Source organism: Pseudonaja textilis, chromosome 2 (genome assembly GCF_049901715.1).
Source record: "Pseudonaja textilis isolate UNSWEBS1 chromosome 2, rPseTex1.2, whole genome shotgun sequence".
Classification (NCBI taxonomy): Eukaryota; Metazoa; Chordata; class Lepidosauria; order Squamata; family Elapidae; genus Pseudonaja; species Pseudonaja textilis.
This window is the reverse complement of record NC_141991.1, coordinates 146,088,953-146,108,481: the sequence shown is the minus strand read 5'-3', so window position 1 is coordinate 146,108,481 and position 19,529 is coordinate 146,088,953. Positions and strand designations below refer to the sequence as shown.

The following is a 19,529-nucleotide window of genomic DNA, read 5'->3' as shown; positions in this document are numbered from 1 at the left end:
CTTAGTTTGGTGGATTTACTTTATATCTTCTTATCCACTTATCTCAGGACAACAATTGTTGGTTTCAGTGTGAGAAAGCTTTCTGCATTCCTCATTCGTTATTTGTATAACTTGGGTAAATATACCGCATTATCTTAAACCAGAAGAACTTGTCTGTTGTTTTCCTTATGAACCAGGAATAAAATTCCAACTTCTAAACTCCACAACACATCAGAAATAACTGAAGGAAAGCAGAAAGCAAATGCCCCCAATAAAAAAAAAAAGCAAAAAAGGCAAGGAATTATATATCGAAAAGCAACACAGAGAAACTGAAGAGAACATCTGAATGGGAATGAAAAGAGCTTTAATTTTAAAAATTACAAATAGCAATAGCACTTAGAGTTATATACCACTCCATAGTGATTTACAGCATTCTCTGGACTGTTTACAATGTCAGAATAATGCCCCCAACAATTTGGGTCCTCATTTTACCAACCTTGGAAGGATGGAAGGATGAGTCAACCTTGAGCTGGTTGGGATCAAACTCCTAGCTGTGGGCAGTTAGCCTGCAATATTACATTTTAAGCACTGCACCACCACAGCTCATAAAAGGACCTTTTGTGAAAATATGAGCATGAAAAGACAAAAGAAAGATATACTGGATTAATGACTAAAAATTTAACAGAAAAACAGAAATTAGAATTAGAAAAGGAGATGGGAATTCAAGTGATAAAGAAAATTAAATATTTAGGAATATGGTTGACAGCACATTGTAAGATGTTAAAGGAAAACAATTATGATAAATTAATGCAACAGGTAAAGAAAGATTTAGAAATATGGGGTAAGCTACAACTTTCTTTATTAGATAGGATTGCTGCCATTAAAATGACTATTCTTCCAAAATTCCTCTATATATTTCAGGTGATACCAATCAAAATTCATAAAAAATACTTTGTGGAACTCAATAGGATAATTTCAAAATTTATCTGGCAAGGGAAAAAACCGAGAATAAACGTAAAGGCAATGCAGGATATGAAGAGCAGGGGAGGGATGGCACTTCCAAACTGGGAGCTGTATCACAGTGCAGCCTCCTTAGTATGGTTGAAAGAATGGGTGAACTTAACAAGAGAATATTAGTCCTAGAAGGTCATGACTTACAGATGGGGTGGCATGCCTTTTTATGGGATATAGGGAAAACCAGTCAGAAATATTTTCATAAACATCTAATTAGAGATGCCCTCCTGACCAATTGGAAGAAAATAAGGAAAAAATATTATTTAAAGATCCTGATCTGGATTTCAACTATGGAGGCGATGATACACCCTATTAATTTGGATATTATCAAGATGATTAAATATAAGGATTTATTGGATCTGCAAGGAAATTTGAAATCATGGCAGGACCTTCAAGATCAGGGACTACAAATCGACTGTTGGGCATATCTTCAAGTTCAAAACAGATATAGACAGGATAAGAAAAAGTTCAGAATTTATAATAAACCTCAGTAATTGGACAAAATTCTCTTAGGCCCAGACAAAAAAAATATATAACAAAATTTTATAATTACCTATTAGAGACAGAATTGGAGGAAGAAACAGATAAACAGATAAAGAAAATATGATAGCCTGGAGTAGGAATATAGGACATAGTATCACTCTAACAGAATGGGAGAGGAATAGAAATAATAAAATCACAAAATCAGCATCGTACAAGGAAAATGCTTACAAAATGTTTTATAGATGGCACCTCCCCCCCTTGAGATCAGTGGAGATGTACTCCAATATGAGTCCGAACTGCTGGAAATGCAAAAAAAAGGAGGAAACATACTTCCACATTTGGTAGTCCTGTACAGAAGCACAAAGATACTGGCAGAGAATTAAAAAATGGCTGGAGGAAATGACAACAGAACAGAGTTCTTCCTATTAGGGATCTTCAATAAACAATTTCCAAAAAAAAGTGAAGTATACAATATTACATATATTGACGGCAGCTAGATTGACTTTTGCACAATGTTGGAAACAACCTCATACTCCGTCAGAGGAAATGATTATTCAAAAAATACTAAATTGTGCAGAAATGGATAAATTAACCCTAGCATTAAAAGATAAAGAAACATCAATGTTTTGTATTATGAGAGCTGGAACTGCTGGTATGAATGGTTAGATGAAAGATGAGCTACATAACATTGTAAAAGAGGATAAGCTATAATTGTAGTGGTAATTATATAATTCGCATTAAGGATTACTTGTAAATATGGCATAAAATAAGGATAGAAATAATGACCCACAAACTGTCGAAGATGAAATTGTTTTCAATCACTTTTTGATTTTACTTTTACTTCTTTTTTCTTTTTCTCTCTTCTCTTTTACTTCTCAACTCTGTTTCTCTTCTTATTTTCTACGTTTGTGTACATGTTGTTTGTTTATTTTAATTGTAAAATTAATAAAGTTTGTTTTTTAAAAAATAAAGATATACTGGAGAAGAAACATATCAAGAAAAGATGGTGCAAGTACAGAAAAGAACTATAAAGGAAGTTCCCTCAAATAATAATATATATACAGGTTTGACCACTGTGTTGAAACTAGATGTCCTGGAAAGTAAAATTAAATGAGTCCTAAGAAACATTGGTAACAATAAAGCTATAGGAGATACAGCAGAAGCTTTTACAATTGTACAAAATGATGCAGTTAAAGTGATATGTGAGGTTCTTAAGCAGGAATGGAAAAGAATGGAAAAGATTAATTTATATTCCAATACTTTAAAAAAGTGATGTTTTAAGAAATACTTAAACCATTGAACTGGATTTATCTTACATGTTAGTAACATGAACTTCAGGATTATGCAGTTCAGAATTCATACATGGGACAAGAAAAGGTAAAAGGATAAGTTGGACTAGAAACCATATTCCTAACTTCCAGTGGATAATAGAAAAGGTAAAGACGTCTGGTTTTGTTTACTGATTATACAAAGGCCTTTGACCATAACATAGTGAATAGACCTTGAAAGATTGGTGTACCTGACCCCTTCATCAGTCTATTAAATAATCTGTACAATGATCAGGAAGCAACAGTTAAAATAAATTATAAGGAAACTAAACTGCCCATAACTGGAAAAAGGAGTATGCCAAAACTGCATGGTATCATTTAACTCATATGCAGAATAAATTGAGAAAAGCTGTAGAAGAAATCATAATTGGAATTGAGGATTTTGGAAGAAACATTAATAATATATGCTTCCCATAGATCGTATTTGATGGGAAGCATAAAAAAAATATCAAGGAATTTCTTGTTGAAGAAAAAAAACTAAATACAAAACTCTGTTTCTCACTCATAAAAGGCAGTCTGCTCCTCACTAGTAAATGATTGGAGTGGGGAGGGAAGGACAACTAAGATTACAAGAAATGCCGACCCCACAATACAGAGAGAGAAGTTAAACTTTAATCACAAACTTTATCTTCTTCATTCAAAGGTTCAAGAATCCACAAGCCATGAACTGAAGAAACATCTGCTACTTAGAAAAAAGGCTATGATAATCCTGGATAAAATACTAAAGCTATGTATTGCAATGTCCATGTTCTTCAGAGGTGGTATTCAGCAGGTTCTGACCAGTTCCGGAGAACCGGTCGTGGAAATTTTGAGTAGCTCGGAGAACCGGCAAAAACCCCTCTGACTGGCCCCGCTCCCATCTCTTCTCTGCCTTCTGAGTCCCAGCTGATCGGCTGGGTCTTCTTTTGTTGCCCTGCACAGCAGAACAGAGCTGGAAAGCAGGTTAGTGGGGTGGGGAGGTAATGGGATTTTGCAGTATCCTTCCCCTGCCACACCATGCCCAACATGCCACGCTCACAGAACCGGTAGTAAAAAATGTTTGAATCCCACCACTGATGTTCTTCCCAATGTAGCACATTGGTGTGAAAGCTAGGCAATAATAAAAACTACACAATGAAATGATGACGCTCTTGAATTATTTATGCCAGATAAAATTGTTGAGAATACCATGGAGCACCAGAAGAAAAATTCTGTGCTAGACGAAGTAAAAACTAAAGTTTACTTTAGATCAGAGACATAATGCCAAGACGGGAGTCATTGCAGAAGAATCCATAGGCCTGGAACAATTGAAGGTATTAAAAAAGAGAGAGAGAGAGGCCAACAGAAGATAAAGTGGTCAGAGACTATCAATGCTGACAAAAAAAATCTATTGATAGTAACAGCCTCGCTAATGATCATGGAGAGGATAGAAACTGATTCATTCTTTCAAGCCTAACACAAAGTCATCCATAAAAATGGGATGCTTTGCTAGTTGCTTGTTTCAATCACTTGTTTCAGATCAGCAGTGACTCTCCAGCCTAGCAGTGATATTGTTCCACAAACTAATGCTCTAACTGGACAGTTATTGAGAAGAATAAATACGCTCATCACTATCAAACCAAAATATTGCATCTCCTCCACTTCCTATGAAGACAGATCTAATGTCAGCATACAAATGTGGGACTTCCTCTACTCTGCATTCATCAATCGGCATAGTACTTTCAACGTGTTTTCCCATGCACACCTGAGCAGCAGCTGTTTGTGTCAGCCTTGGAAGCCATTTTTTTTTTCCTTAGGAGTTTCGAGGCTGACACATTAAGTGCCTGGGAAAGTGGGAAGGGGGATTGCAAGGAGTGATGGAAGATTAGCCACAACAACATTCCTTTCCCTGAGAGTCAAGGACGATTGCCCTGCACCTGGAGGAGAGTGACTGGGGGTAATCTCCAGTTGGGACGAAGGTATGATTGGACCATGTGATGGACTTGTGGGTGCAGGGGATGGATTCTTGACTTTCTTTTGGGTGGGGAAAAACCCAGAACTCTCAGATTTGGGTTTTCCCAGAGGAAATGCTAGCCTTGGAGTCTTCTTTCTTTCTTCACTTGAAACCCTGACAGTTTGCTTATAAAAGGTGGAACTGCTCTGATGCAGCAGCAGCAAAATCTGTATCTTACTAAGTGATAATTGCACCCCCATTCAGAAGTAGTGATTGAGGGTGGGGATTCTCAATCTTGGCAACATGAAGATGGGCAGATTTCAAATCCCAGAACTTCCCAGCCAGCATGGATAGCTGGAAAATTCTGGGAGTTGAAGTCCACACTTCTTCAAGTTGCCATGGTTGAGAAATACTGATTTGGGAAATGGAATATTATTTTCCATGTTCCATTCTGATCTTTCCATCCACCCCCACTTCCTTCTTCCAAATAGCCTATCCTGCCAGACCCCACCCACCCCAAAATTGACCCTGAATCTGGTTTCTTTCTCTGGGGACCACAATTTCTTGCAGGAAAGGAGCTTTGTATTGCTTTTAGTTCTGATGACTAAATTCTGCCTCACAGATTGTAACAGAAGGCAGAGTAACTGCAGGAACACATTGCAGGGAATTTCACATTCTGAATTTCGGCAATAATGCAAATAAGATTACACTTGAAGAGAGAATTAACCAGGAGAATTAACCATTCCTGCCCCTTATTCCCTTTCAGTAGCTGCCTAACTGCAACATTAAAAGCGGAGATTTGGGAGAACTCCAGAGGGACTAATTGTCCCACTCCCAATCCTCCCAACTGCCACCTTTGGCCTAAAGGTATCCCCTCACAGTAAAGCTTCACATTTGCTTATTTACAGCAAATGTGAAGAGAGCTGGCATAAAGTCTGGTTAAGATAAACTTTTTTTCCCCTAGGCAAAAAAATATATACAAAATTCAGTTGCTTCTTCCATGTAGCCTCACTCTTAGTTTTCATCTTGGTTATGCCAACATGTGGCAAAGAGACAAAGCCCAGGAGCTGATTTTATAGCTAGGCTACACATTGAAGTAACATCAAGTAAAATGTGTAGATCACATTTTAAAATAACCTCTTCCCTTCAGCATTCATGATCAAGTACTTTGGCTACTTTACAAACATAACCAAGGACCTTGGCTACATTACAACATCTGTGTTCTCATTGACATCTTAAAAGCAAAGCTGCTTCTGTACAGCACACTGGGCCACTGGTTTAACATACAACATAACCCTGGCTCATTTTTATTCTCAATTCAACTGAAGGTAAGACAAATATATATCATGTGTTCTATGTTCTATATTACATCCATGTTCAGGAGTCTCAGCAGAAAAACTCTCTGCAAATTGGGACAATGGGACTAAATTGGCATGGTGGGAAAAATCAATGAAAGATGGAAGTTCAAAAATGGGCCAAATCCAACTGTGAATGGCAAAGAACAAAATTCAGAACAAATTCCCCCAAAACAACCTTATGGAATGGGTAAGACCTAGGATTAGGCTGACTGCACCATTCTTAAGCTTCCTCCCATTTCCCCCCAGTGATGTGACTCTTACAGCAAAAGGTTGGAAAGAACTCCCAAAAGTAGGCTTCGCATATATTTTTTAACCTTGTTTTTGGCGATAATGGCAACTTAAGTTTTTGTGCCAACACAGATCCCTCAGGTAGTTTGTAGTTCAATTTATTTTGGAAATCCCCCAAAATAGGTTAACTCGATAATCAGGCTAAATACTGTATAAACGTCTGTTAGCAAAGCATGGTTCCTGGTCTTGGGGGTAGGGGTCCTTTCTTTCATACAAAGGTTGGGACCTGTTGGATACCCCAAAGCATCCCAACATACTCACTTTGAGATCCCGATGAACGATTCCCAGATCATGTAGGTAATTCACAGCCTCCAACACCTGCCGGATGAGCTGGCTGGCATCCTTTTCTGTGTAATAGCCCCGTTCAATGATGCGGTCAAAGAGCTCTCCGCCTGTCACCCTGCACCCAGGAGAGAGAGAGAGATGATTTACATTCACCCTCTTTCAGCAAGAGGAAGAATCCAACTATCAGGAATGATCTACTTTCCCAATTGAAAAGGGAGGGCAGGGTAGGGTTGATCTATTTATTTAATGTCTTTGAGTCAGTTTGCTGTAGTGGTTAAGGCATCCAACTAGAAACCTGAAGATCAGAAACTTTAATCCCACCTTAGGCACAAAGACAGCGCGATGACCTTGGGCCATGGAAGAAGAAGGGCAAACCACTTCTGAAATCTTTGTTTTTGCGGGTACTTACATGTATGGTATTCAGCTTTGTTCGGGTATTTTCCCACGTCATTATAGTTGTGCTTTTAAAGTTGTAGCAACGTTTTGGCAGAATCTCATCTGCCATCATCAGGCTTCTGAATATACCATACATACATACATACATACATACATACATACATATACATTGTAGCAACGTTTCAGCAGAATCTCATCTGCCATCATCAGGATTCATCAAAGATTCTGCCGAAACATTGCTACAACTTTAAAAGCACAACTATAATGATGTGGGAAAATACCCGAACAAAGCTGAATACCATACATACCTACATACATACATACATTCGTACCCGCGAAAACTTAACACACACACACACACACACACACACACACACACATATATATACACACACACACACACACACATATACATACATACATACATACATACATACATACATACATACATACATATTTGGTATGGTGAGCTCCAGAGCTTCTGTTCATACCAGAAAAAGGTAAACTGGTCCTACAAATTGGGATCCTTTATTTGGAGGTTTCATGGTGCTATATCTCTTTAGTTCTCTCCTCCAAACTCATTTTTACATAGACTTGGAATAAAACTAAGTATCTCAAATATCATTTGCTCTGGTTTTCTACAGACTTGTGTTCCCTATGTTATCTGATTATTATGACCAGCCCTTCCCAAGATCACACTCTTTAAATGCAGTTTCTCAAATTACAATCAGGATTGCACCAATCAGGAAAAGATCAGTTTTAGTTGTAACCTCATTGGATGCAAGGACCTTTTTCTTTGAAAGAACTACAGGCATTGTTGTGATCTACAAAAGCATTCTAATGCCATTTTATATCCCCCCAGAAGTAGACGTTTATCTCAGAGGACAAATTGCCCACCCCAGACCTCACAAGTAGAAACATATTCATAAGGGACTTCTACTCACAGCTGCATGGCCAGGTACAAATGAGTGGGACTTTCATAAATATCTTCCAGAGCAACAATGTTCTCATGTTGAATTCTACAATAAAAATCAGGAGAGGGGAGAGTGAAGGGCAGCCAATACCCCAAGAATCCACCCTCATCTTTTCAAAAAGGCGTATGTTCAAGCATCGGGGAAATCAGGAGATCCGGGCAATCCAAATGTGCATAAAGATTTATTGTAAGCTTAAGTTCTCTACAAGAATCTGAACTACTAATGGTCAAGGAAAATTAGTGGGAGTTAAGAAGATAAAGGAATTCAAGGTGGGCTGGACTTATATCTCTTGTGATGTGTTTGACCCCCTCCCTCCGGCTCAGCTTGGTCATCGCTGGAAGTATAATGAAAGCCATGTAGATACTCTAAGGCTGAAAGTTTGATTAGAGTTGGGTGAAACCCTACCCAGATAGGAATCCTCTCTAGGGACTCTTCTCTATAGTTAAAGTGCTCTCCACCAATCCTTGAGCAAAAAGGTATCCTGGCGTAAAATCTGCTGCTCCCATTGCCAATCACTAGCCAGAAAATATGCTGATTTACTAGTTCTTGTTTATTACATAGAGAGCAAGTTAAGGAGGTTGGTGGGTTTCCGTAGTTTGGCTTCCCTCTTCTTCCACCAAACATTACCAGCTGGTGAGAATCCACCAGTTACAGGCTTTAACTGGGATGGGGCAAAGGAGGAAGCAAGTTTTGATAGCTGGATTATATATCTGCCAGCTGTACACTGGGGCCATGTCTGAGAGGTGACAGAAAAAGGGGAGAGCAGATTCCTTACACATAGGATTCCGGTGCTGTGGTAGGATTAGAAATTGAGAGGGTAAAAAGGCCAGCTCTTCCCAGTTGATTTCTCTCCCAGTTGTGGTGTGGAAATCACCACACAGCTCTCCCACATTTTTCAGCAAAGCCAAAAGAGAGAGAGAGAGAGAGAGAGAGAGAGCTGATGGGAATTGGGGATAGCTGCAGAGGTGGGTATTCAGCCAGTTCTGACAGGTTCTGGAGAACCAGTAGCAAAAATTTTGAGTAGTTCGGAGAACCAGTAAATACCACATCTGGTTGGCCCTGCCCCATCTATTCTGGGTCTTCTTTTGTTGCCCTGCACAGGAGAATGGAGCTGGAAAGCAGGTTAGCGGAGTGGAGTGGAAATGGAGATTTTACATTATCCTTCCCCTGCCACACCCATCAAGCCACACCACACCCATCAAGCCATGCCCACAGAACCAGCAGTAAAAAAAATGTGAATACCACCACTGGATAGCTGCATGGTACAGTTGATAGGTGTGGACAGGTTGCACGGTAAGGGCGTATTATTATTATTAGCTATTTTTCAGGGGATTTTTAGACATAGTTTCCCTGAAAGATCAGAAATTCCAGGTTTAAAAGTAATCTAACTGCTAATAATGGAGGGGGAACTGCATGGTACAGCAGGAGTCTTTTTCCTAGTGTTGTTCCCTGCCCCAGTTACAGTATCTGTTAGCTGTTAGTTGGGTTGATCTATTTTTTTAAAGACAGGTCTTTTAGATGGGGATCAGTTTGGAGACTTGATGGGTTCACGGGAGAGAAGCTGGTTTAAAAGACTCACGTTCTCCTACTACTATCCTCAAATAGACAGAAGGTCCCCAGAATACAGAGAAGGACCAGATCAGCCTAGAGTTGCCATTAGGTGTCTGGCTGATTCTACCCATTACGGTGTCGCTAAACGAATGCTGCCTAAGGGAAAAGGCCCTGTTAAGGATGACTTAAGGCCGCTCAGATGTGGGTTGGCAGTGAGCTGAAGGAGATCATGGCAAAAAGTCCACAACTGCTAGGACATGTTTATTCCATGCTTAAGGGCAAATGGGGAAAGGTGATAAGTAATCTTGAGACAATTACTACCGCTAACTTTAACCTGGCTAGATAAATTCTTAGGAAAAGTACATTACTCAGAGGTACTTGGCAGAAGGCTAAATGTGGAATGAATAAAATTATCCCTGCAAGATTCAGTGAAATCCCTGCTAAATGTGGCGTGCTTCTTATTTAAGCCCAGATATTTCCAAAAGTTGAAAGAATGAAAATGTGCACTCAAGAGAAGGAGAGCAAAACCGTAAGGAAACCACATTCCCTTACCCAAAGAGAAGGCATTACCTTCTGAGTTCAGGTTCTGTGGTAGGTCGGCCAGTGCAAAAACTTGCCTTTTCCCCTTCGCTAAAAGGACAAACAATGCTATCTCTTTTCCATGTCTGCAAACTGGACTCTCTACAACAGGGGTGTCAAACTCACAACATCATGGCAGCATCACATGACGTATGGGGACTTTTTTCCCCCTTTGCTAAACTGGGCGTGGCTAGCACGTGACCCATCCAGCCCATGGGCCAGGAGTTTGATAGACCTTCTCTACAAGATCAGTGAAATATCATCTATACTTGCATTAAGTTATTGTTATTATAACTGTTGTCTCTGAACAAAATGAAGTCCCAATCAATGGTGGGATTTAAACATTTTTACTACCTGTTCTGTGGGCATGGCTTGGTGGGCGTGGCAGGGGAAGGATACTGTAAAATCTCCATTCCCACTCCATCCCACTAACCTGCTTTCCAGCTCCATTCTCCTGTACAAGGCAACAAAAGAAGACCCATCCAATGATCAGCTTGGACTCAGAAGGCGGAGAATAGATGGGGGCGGGGCCAGTCAGAGGTGGTATTTGGCGGTTCTCCAAACTACTCAAAATTTCTGCTACCAGTTCTCCAGAACTGGTCAGAACCTCTGGTCCCAATACAAAAATGGATCCTGAGCACTGAACCAGGAAATTCATTTTACATCCTGGAAAAAAATGCAGAAATGCAAACTGACTTACTTTTTGAGTACAGCAATTTCATTCTCCACAGCTGCTTCTTTACCTCGCAGTGCTTTTTTAGGAATGCATTTGAGGGCTACAAGGCGCTGAGATCCATGTTCCTGGGCCAAAACCACTTCTGAAAAGGCCCCTCTGTAAGAATAAGAATTAAAGGAAGGTGGAATAGAGGCATGTAAGTGTAAGTGTTCACAGCTACATAAGCAGTCGCTAAAGTTCCTTACAAAAATCCAATACAGTTGCAACAGCAATTCAGCAGCAGACACATAAGTCTGTTCTTGTACTTTGTGCCCAACTACATTAAGTGTGAGTTCTAGGAAAGCTGAATTTGGTTTTGTTTTGTTTTTTTTTTTCCCTTAAATTCCTTGGAACCTTTTACTGGACTGGAAGTTAAGTAAAAAAAACAGCATTACGATCCGTAAGGGAAAAAGCGTTGCCATGCAGCCGATGTAATTCTTTTAACTCCCTGCGATTGTCTGAGTGTAGAGTTGCTACATGAAAAAAAAATGTTCTGTTTGCTTCAAACTGTTCTGGGACAAAGAAGCAATTGTGTGTTCTGCTTCAAAATATGGAATCAAGTCAATAGAACTTTGCCTTGGTTTTCAAAATGGGAGACGGGGACAGAACGAGTAGTTCAAAGTGGGGGGGAGGTTGCTTTGTTTTGGGGGAGATTATGTTATGTTTTTGGCTTTGCAGGAGGGAGACCATTCAAAGTAAGCGACAGTGACCAAAACACAAAGGTGGTAGAATTTTTTGAGACTTACTACACAGGCTCCCCCAAGGGTCTTCAACTTCTCCATGCCCCTACCACCCACACACACACACACACACAAAGCTTTGCTCTACCACACACACCAAACTGGAGCTAATTCAGGTTATGTCTGATCCCTTGATTGACGCTTTATGATTTTGGAATAAATTGGCTGAAGCATCTCCGGGTATTGACTATGCAAACTGGTAGCATGCATATTTTTCATGGCTGGCTGACTCATTCTCCGGTGCAGCGAATCTGATCTCCTGGTGCTGCAGAGAAAACAACAGGGAGGCATTCCCTAGGAAACCTGAGCAAACAAAGAAGCCCCTTTGCTGTCCCTCTGGAAAGGGATTTGGATTCTCTGCCCTTCGATCGAATTAGAAGGCTTGGTGCATTTGGTTAAAGAAAGGGTTAAACCCGGTCGTCTTTCCCACCACCCTCTGCAAATTCCCTCTGGCTCCTGGTCTATTATTGTCCAACCCACGTCAGATATATGTCCGTCCGAGGGCATCCAAGCCAATGGGATCGCAGTATGCAAATGAGGCTGCCGCATTCCTGGGGTCCTTCTCTGCAGAAGAGGCTTCCAGGAAGGAGGAGGGACCGCCACATCCAGGCGCAGAGAGACCCCCGGCTGGGCAGGAGGAGGACAGGAGGAGGACGTCAGGGCAGGAAAAGCAGATGGGAAGAAGTCAGCACTGGGCTAGGGATGGATGGATGGAGAACGGGAGAGTGGAACGCAGATCTCAGACATGCAAACGTTCTGCAATGTGAGATTGCACATGTGAGATTATCTGCTACAGTATTGGGAGGGGGGCGGAGGAGGGAATACTTCTTTAGACATGTATTTAAAATTGCAGCATCTTTAACATCAACCCAAGGCTTCATACCGGAGAGGGTACTGAAGACAAGGAAGGAAGCATGATAGGTGTGGGAGGACAGGATTTGACTGGGAAAGGAAAAAAACAGAACTGGAAATGGGTGGAGGGAGGAAAAGCAAAGTGATTGAAACTATAACAGCCTCCTTCAACCTTGCACCCCAAGATTCTGAGTTCCCTCAGACGGACAATGAGATTCCCAACAACAATTCATCTTCCCAAGTTGGGGAAGGTTAGTGTAAAAGGGGAGAAGGGCTAACCCAGAGCACGGAAAGTCAATCTATCAAGAAATGGAGGGAGAGAGGAAGTCCGCAAGGGCAGGATTCCCAGAGCAAGAGAGCATCCATGCGGATCTTGAGCCAGCCCTTCCTTTTTTACTCACGAGCCCAGCTTCTCCTTGATGTCGTAGACACTGGCAATGTCTTCCACTGTTTTCTTCCAGCCTTTCCCAAGAGGCATTATGAACAGCTCAAAGCAGGCAGGTCGGAAAGAGCTGGGGATAGGGAGGCAGAGAAAGAGGAGATAAATGCCACGTACAGAGAGGGAAATTTGTAATGGAAACATCTAGAAAGGGGTCAGCCTGTTCCCATGGCTCCTTGGCCAGAAATCTCCCAGCTGCTCCTCTCTACTGCAAATTACTGAAGAAGAAATGTTGAGTCTGAGGCAGGGATTTAGAAGGCAACGCACAAATACATTCGGAGCTACACATCACTGGGAAGTTCATTCTGTTCCAAATATTCTTGAAATAAAAAGAAAAGCATTTTTCTGATGATCCCATGTTCTGTTGCCCTTAATAATACTTGAGGAGGTATCCCCCAATGTGGTTGAAGATCTCGGCAAGCTCTAGATCTACAACCACATTGTCTGCAAGGCTTTCCAGGAAGATGTCCCGATGTCTGGAAACTGCAATTTACTACAATTGGAGGCCACCAGGCCAGCAGAAACTATAGTTGCCCTATGGTATGTTCTGTTCAAATGGTTTGATTATAAAGGCACATTTGAACCAAGCAAAAATAGAGTTCTGTTTACGTCCTGACAATTAAGAAGATGCTCCCTGTGGCCACATAACTGGGGCTGTAGAAAACATGGACCCTGAAGAATTTGAAATCAGAAAATCCCAATCCCAGATCATTTTGATCTGGAAACTGCCATGAGTTCCTGTGGAGTCTAGTGGAATAAAAAATAATTTAAAAAAATAAACACCACATTTGGACCACTTTGGCAACTTTGGGGGTTTCTTATTCAAGTGTCAATAGTGCCTACAGGTAACAGGAAGTGGAAATTTATCAGAGTGGCATGAGAGGTTTGCCAACTTCATCACATCCACCTGTAGTTCAAAACATGAGAACAAGCCAGCCTAGAGGCTGTTTTGTCAAGTAAACACCTTAATATAAATTCTTAAGTAAAGCCATTCTACCTAGAGAGTATAAAAATAATTACAGAAACAAAATGGTTATGAAAATCTAGCATCTTTGACTTTTCTAAATTTTTCTAATATTTAGGAAGAAGTATCAAAAATGAGGAAATAATGCCAGATCCATTAACAGCAACAAATGATAATCAGTGGTTACAGGAAAAAAATTATATAGTGTAAAAGCTGATTAGCTATATTATTTCTGATAATATTATCACTGATCATTGTTCTGTTTCTTTAGTATAATTTACTAATAAAATGTAAAATAGCCAGCTTACTATTTACACAACAAAGATGCTAGGAAAGAAGTAATTAACTTATCAATCAACTTATATTTGGTTAATATAGACCAACAAAAAGGCAAGTAATCTTCAACTAGTATCAAATTGAGCGCAAAATTGCCATTGCTAAGCAAGGCAGTTAAGTGAGTTGTGACCCATTTTACAAACGTTTCTGCCACTTGTTTAAACGAACCCCTGCAGTTCAATAGATCATGCGGTCATTATGGATTCTGGCTTCCCGCATTAACATTGCGTATCCAAAGCTGCCTGGGAACTTCACAAAATGACGATCACATGATCCCAGGACAACACAACTATCATAAATACAGGGCAGTTGCCAAGCATCTGTATTTTGATCACATGGTGCTATAACAGTTGTAGATATGAAAACCGGTCATAAGTCTCTTTTCTCAGTGCTGTAAAAAGATTGTAAGTCAAAGACTAGCTGTAATTCACTACTAGACAAGACGGTCTGATGATTTGTATTTGTTTTCAGAATTAGACAGAATCTGGTTAAAATCTTGAAGAATTCTCTTGTATATATTTCCCACTACCACAGAGAGATGTCCACTCAACTGAACAGAAGAAAAATTGATCTGGACAGATTTATTAAGAAGTATGCCTAGGCTGTCATTTCAAATGAAGAACATAACTTTTCAAGGGATAAGAACAAGCAGTATTTCACACTTTTGTATTCTAGTTCCGCTTCAAACTGTTGCTTTTAGAATCTCTATGTGTGCATTTTTATGAATGCCTTCATGTGTGAGAAAGAAATAATTGCAAGCCCTTTTTGCAGCTATTTAGGCCAGCTTTGTTATAAAGCATGATCACTTCAGGAAGGAAAAAAGAGACAATATACTTCTTTCACCCCTTAAATCACTGTCTGAAACAGCCCATGTTAAGAAAACAGATCAACGTCCCCCTCAAATGAACCCTTCTACGTGTGCCAAATTACACAATCCCCTATGCCTTAGACAGGTTGGAGAAGGCCAATCTGGGGGAAAAAAAACAGACAAGAAGAGAGGAGCTCTCATTATGGTGTTTTTCTTCTTCTCTTCTTCCAAGAAGTTTCAGGAAGAAAATTAAAAAAAAAAACATGTAGGGTCAAAAGGGAATTAAACCTCCTTCCTGTTCCATATGCCCCCATCTATAGGTTTCTCTCTTTCAGAGTAAACAAAGTTTGATGGGCAGGGGATAAATTAAGTCAATGTAAGAAAAAAAAAGAATGCCCTGGTCGAAGATACATTTATCTCCCTCCCATCTTGTTTGCTCTGCAATTATTTGGATCCCTGAGTCAAGCAATGTGGTTCACCCTTTCATGCTACTTCTTCAATTTCCCCAAAGGACTGTAAAGAGTGAAGTGAAGGCAAGGTGTGCTTTGTGCCCTTGGCAGAGGGCACTTTCAGTCTCCTGCAGTCCTGATCTTGAGCTGGCAGAGACTAGAAAGTGTCATGCCACCTGCCTTCTTTCCAACCCAGAGTTCTTATGCTACAGAAGTCTCTCTCCATTGCTCCAACCTTAATAAAGCAGAGTTTTTCTTTTTTTTTTAATAAGACTTCACCACTACTACAGTATTACTTCTTTTGAACTCGTAAGAATTATCTAAAGCAATTAATGCTCTCACTAACTGGGTGCATTTTTAAAAAAAATCCAGAGCAGAGTAGTTTCAGTTGAGAGTTGGCAGATGGGATATGTGCATTTGTCATTTAGAAACTGCACCACTTGTGCCTCAGATAGCCAGGGTGTGTGCCTGGATGACAGGCAATTAATATGTGTTGTGAAAGTTGAGACATGCATAATAATAATAAAAAAAGAATGATACTTAATGCAGAAACTGGTAATCAGGTCATAAAACCACATCCACTTCTTTGAGAGATACCCCTTGATTTTCCCATTTGCCTACTGGGTGCAAAATAGATGTGGAGGACTGATGGCCTCTGGGACAATAAATCTGATGAGTAACTGCTCACTATAGAAGACACTTACAACGGGTAGTTCTCGACTTACAACACATCATTTAGTGACTGTTGAAAGTTACAATGGCACTGGGGGAAAAAAATGACTTATGACCATTTTTCACACTCACAACCGTGACAGCATCCCCAGGGTCACATGATCCAAATTCAGGCACTGGTCATATTTATGACGTTTGCAGTGTCCAGAGCTCATGTGATTCTCCTTTGCAATCTTCTGACCAACAGAGAATTCAGACTCATTTAACAATAGGGTTTCTAACTTCACAACTGCAGTGATTCACTTAACAGCTGTGACAAGGAAGTTCGTAAAATGGGGCAAAATTCACTTAACAGCTATCTCCCTTAGCAACAGAGATTTTGGGGTTCAACCATGTGCAGTTTTTTTTTTTTTACAAAAACTAGTTGTTCACTGCTAACCAGAAGGCCTGGTTAGTCATGCAAATGGCAGCCCTTCCTCCTCTAAGTCCGACTGCTATCCAACCTGGATTCTTCCTTCCTTCCAGAGAATTCTAGGACTGATAGTCCACTCATTTGGAAAACCCCAGGTTGAGGAATCCTTTTATACCTGTATATTCTTCAAGTAATTATAAACTTTTATACTCAGATTCTAGTGATATATGCGGTTATCTGGAACTGCTTATTGGTCCTGGAGAATTTCTATGTTTAATGGCAGAATCACACACACACACACACATCAGAGGTGGTATTCAGCAGGTTCTGACCAGTTCTGGAGAACCGGTAGTGGAAATTTTGAGTAGTTCGGAGAACCAGCAAATACCACTTCTGGCCGGAGTTTTTACAGTATCTTTCCCCTGCCAGGCCTACCAAGCCACACCCACAGAACCGGTAGTAAAAAAATTGAATCCCACCGATACATGTATCAGATACACACACATACAAACACACACACACACACACAATATATATATATTGAGAAGCAATATATATAGTATATAGTATATAGTATATAGTATATAGTATATAGTATATAGTATATAGTATATATATATATATATATATATATATATATATATATATATATATATATATATATATATATATACTGAGAAGCAAGAGCCGAAGACAGAAGCCTGAAGATGATGAATGAGACTTCATCGAAACGTTGCCTAGATACTTCGAATCTTACGCGGGAGAAAACCCGAACAACCAAAGATCCACATACAAATACCCGGAGAACCTCAGAAAATATATATATATATATATATATATATATATATATATATATATATATATATATATAATCATATACACATACACACACACACACACACACATGCATACATATACACATATATATGCACACACACACACACATATATATGTATATTTACACATACATATAAACACCTATACATGTACATACATACTGTGTGTGTCTATATATACATATATGTGTGTGTATATACACACACAGAGAATATATGTGCACACATATCAGTGTGTCTTGACAAGGGTTCAGTCTAGGAAGGAAGGAAGGTTGTTTGTGTGCCATGTGTGACGTTTATTCCTTTGGCCTGAGGTGAAACTGTCTGAATCCATATAAAGTGTACAATGCATTGCACTGTGCTTCATATTCCTATGATATATTACACAATGTCAAAAATATTATTGACTTTAGAGAATGGGAAGAAGTAGGTGAAAAATACCAAAGCTACAGTGGTGTCTGACAAATGTAGAAACACACATAAACATGCAGGCATTTTCTTTTGTTGTTGTTGACCATACCTAGTTTTTACAATATGTTGAAAAAAATATTGATATGTGCAGTAAGGGCCGTTACCCATCAATCCTTGTAAATGGTGCTGTGTGTCTGTCGAATCTCTGATGGAACAACAAATGTTTCCGTGCAAGATAAAGAAAGCATATGTGTGTTTGCTCAGGCATGCACACACTTTGTGACAATAAGGTCTAAGCCTGCATAAATGGTTGACAACTTGTGTACAAATACCGGCATGAAAAGGGAACTGATGCGGAATGAAAAAGGATGAAAAGAACAGATATGCAGAAAGGAAATTTGGTGGCAGACGAAAAGAAGGGAGGGAAGAGAGTTGGGGGAAGAGGGAGATATATATATATATATGTGTGTGTGTGTGTGTGTGTGTGTGTGTGTGTGTATATATATATATATACATATATATGGCATTCACACAAAAGGGAATGTTATGGAGGTTCTCAAGGCATGTTACAAGAATGGAGATAAAAGGAGTCAAGAAAATGGATATACAGACTTAGTTGAGTGAACCCGACTGATGAAACAGAGATAAAGCTTGCTGGGGCCTCCCCTTTAGAACCGCAACACGTAGGCTTCTAGTTACACAGCCTAAATTGAAGTATTTCAGATTCGCACGACCCACTCACCCGCCACCCCTTTTTCGTACGGCCACCTGTTTGGAAGACCAGAGCAACCAAGCCCAGCGCTTTCCACCCCGATAGGCAAAACAAAACAAAACAAAACAAAAAAACCCACATTCCAAGAGGCCCCCGTTGTCTTCCTGCTGAAACAACGGCTCGGCAGCGGTATCCAGCGCACAGGTCTAGGTCAACTTTACAGTGTGTGTGTATGTGTAGGGCTACAGCATTGCTTTCGTTGGCGCACCCTCCCGAAGGATCTCTCTGCTTTCCACCCACCCCAACTTCGGACGTGCGTGTGAGGTTGCAAGCACACCATCCCTTACCACCTGCTGCCCTTTGGATGGGAAGCCACGAAGAAGCGCATCCATGAATCAACCCAGAAGAAGACCAAAGCTGTGTGCCTCGCTGCGTCCCCTCCCTTTGAACCACCCGTAAGACACCCCACTTCCCCGTCTCCCCTTCTCGGGTCCTCCCAGCCCAGGTGTTCTACCTCTCCTCGTTTCACTTTCTCTCTCTCTCTCTCCGGCGATCTTCCTCCTCCTCCACCACCCAGCCCGGATCCGCTGCAATCGGGGCTTCGTTTACATTCCTTAGGCGTCTCTGCATCCCGCGCGCTTCCCAGCCTGGTGGTGCAGGCGAATGGCTGGGGGCGGCGAAGGGACCGAGAGAGACGCGCGTGTGTGCGTGGGCAAGCGCGGGCGAGGAACGGAAACCGACCCTACCTCGCCCCCCCCACACCCCCGAGTCGGATTTGTCCTCTCTCCCTCGTCCTTCTCACTTACCTGCTTCAAAGTCCCGAGCCCCTTGGAGTTAGCCCATGCCACGGGCTGCTGGCAGTCCCCCTTCCCATCCTCTAGCCCGCTCTTTGCCTGTCCCGCCAGCCCGCCTGACCCACCTCGCCACGCCGCGCCACGCCTCGCCTGCTGGCTTACTCCACCCTTCTACTCCGCCTTCCTTTGGCGTCTCTTCACCCCTGCCTTGTAAGGCAATAACAGGCGGACGTGAGCTTAGG

At 40.9% G+C, this 19,529-nt stretch overlaps 1 protein-coding gene across 3 annotated transcripts in view; it reads right to left on the bottom strand.

Annotated features, from left to right (window-relative positions):
- PNCK (pregnancy up-regulated nonubiquitous CaM kinase) overlaps positions 1–19,529 on the bottom strand; it is a 33,308-nt gene extending 13,779 nt beyond the window's left edge. Inside the window, exons 1-5 of one of the 3 annotated variants that reach the window (XM_087925765.1) lie at positions 19,413–19,529; positions 12,856–12,966; positions 10,848–10,979; positions 7,988–8,062; positions 6,624–6,762 (exon numbers count right to left, since the gene is read on the bottom strand). In XM_087925765.1, the coding sequence (XP_087781891.1) occupies positions 6,624–6,762; positions 7,988–8,062; positions 10,848–10,979; positions 12,856–12,932 (423 nt within the window). In that variant the 5' untranslated portion in view covers positions 12,933–12,966; positions 19,413–19,529. Of the gene's footprint in view, positions 1–6,623; positions 6,763–7,987; positions 8,063–10,847; positions 10,980–12,855; positions 12,967–19,007; positions 19,120–19,299 lie in introns of those variants that run through there. The other 2 variants (XM_087925763.1, XM_087925764.1) reach the window with 2 other exon arrangements.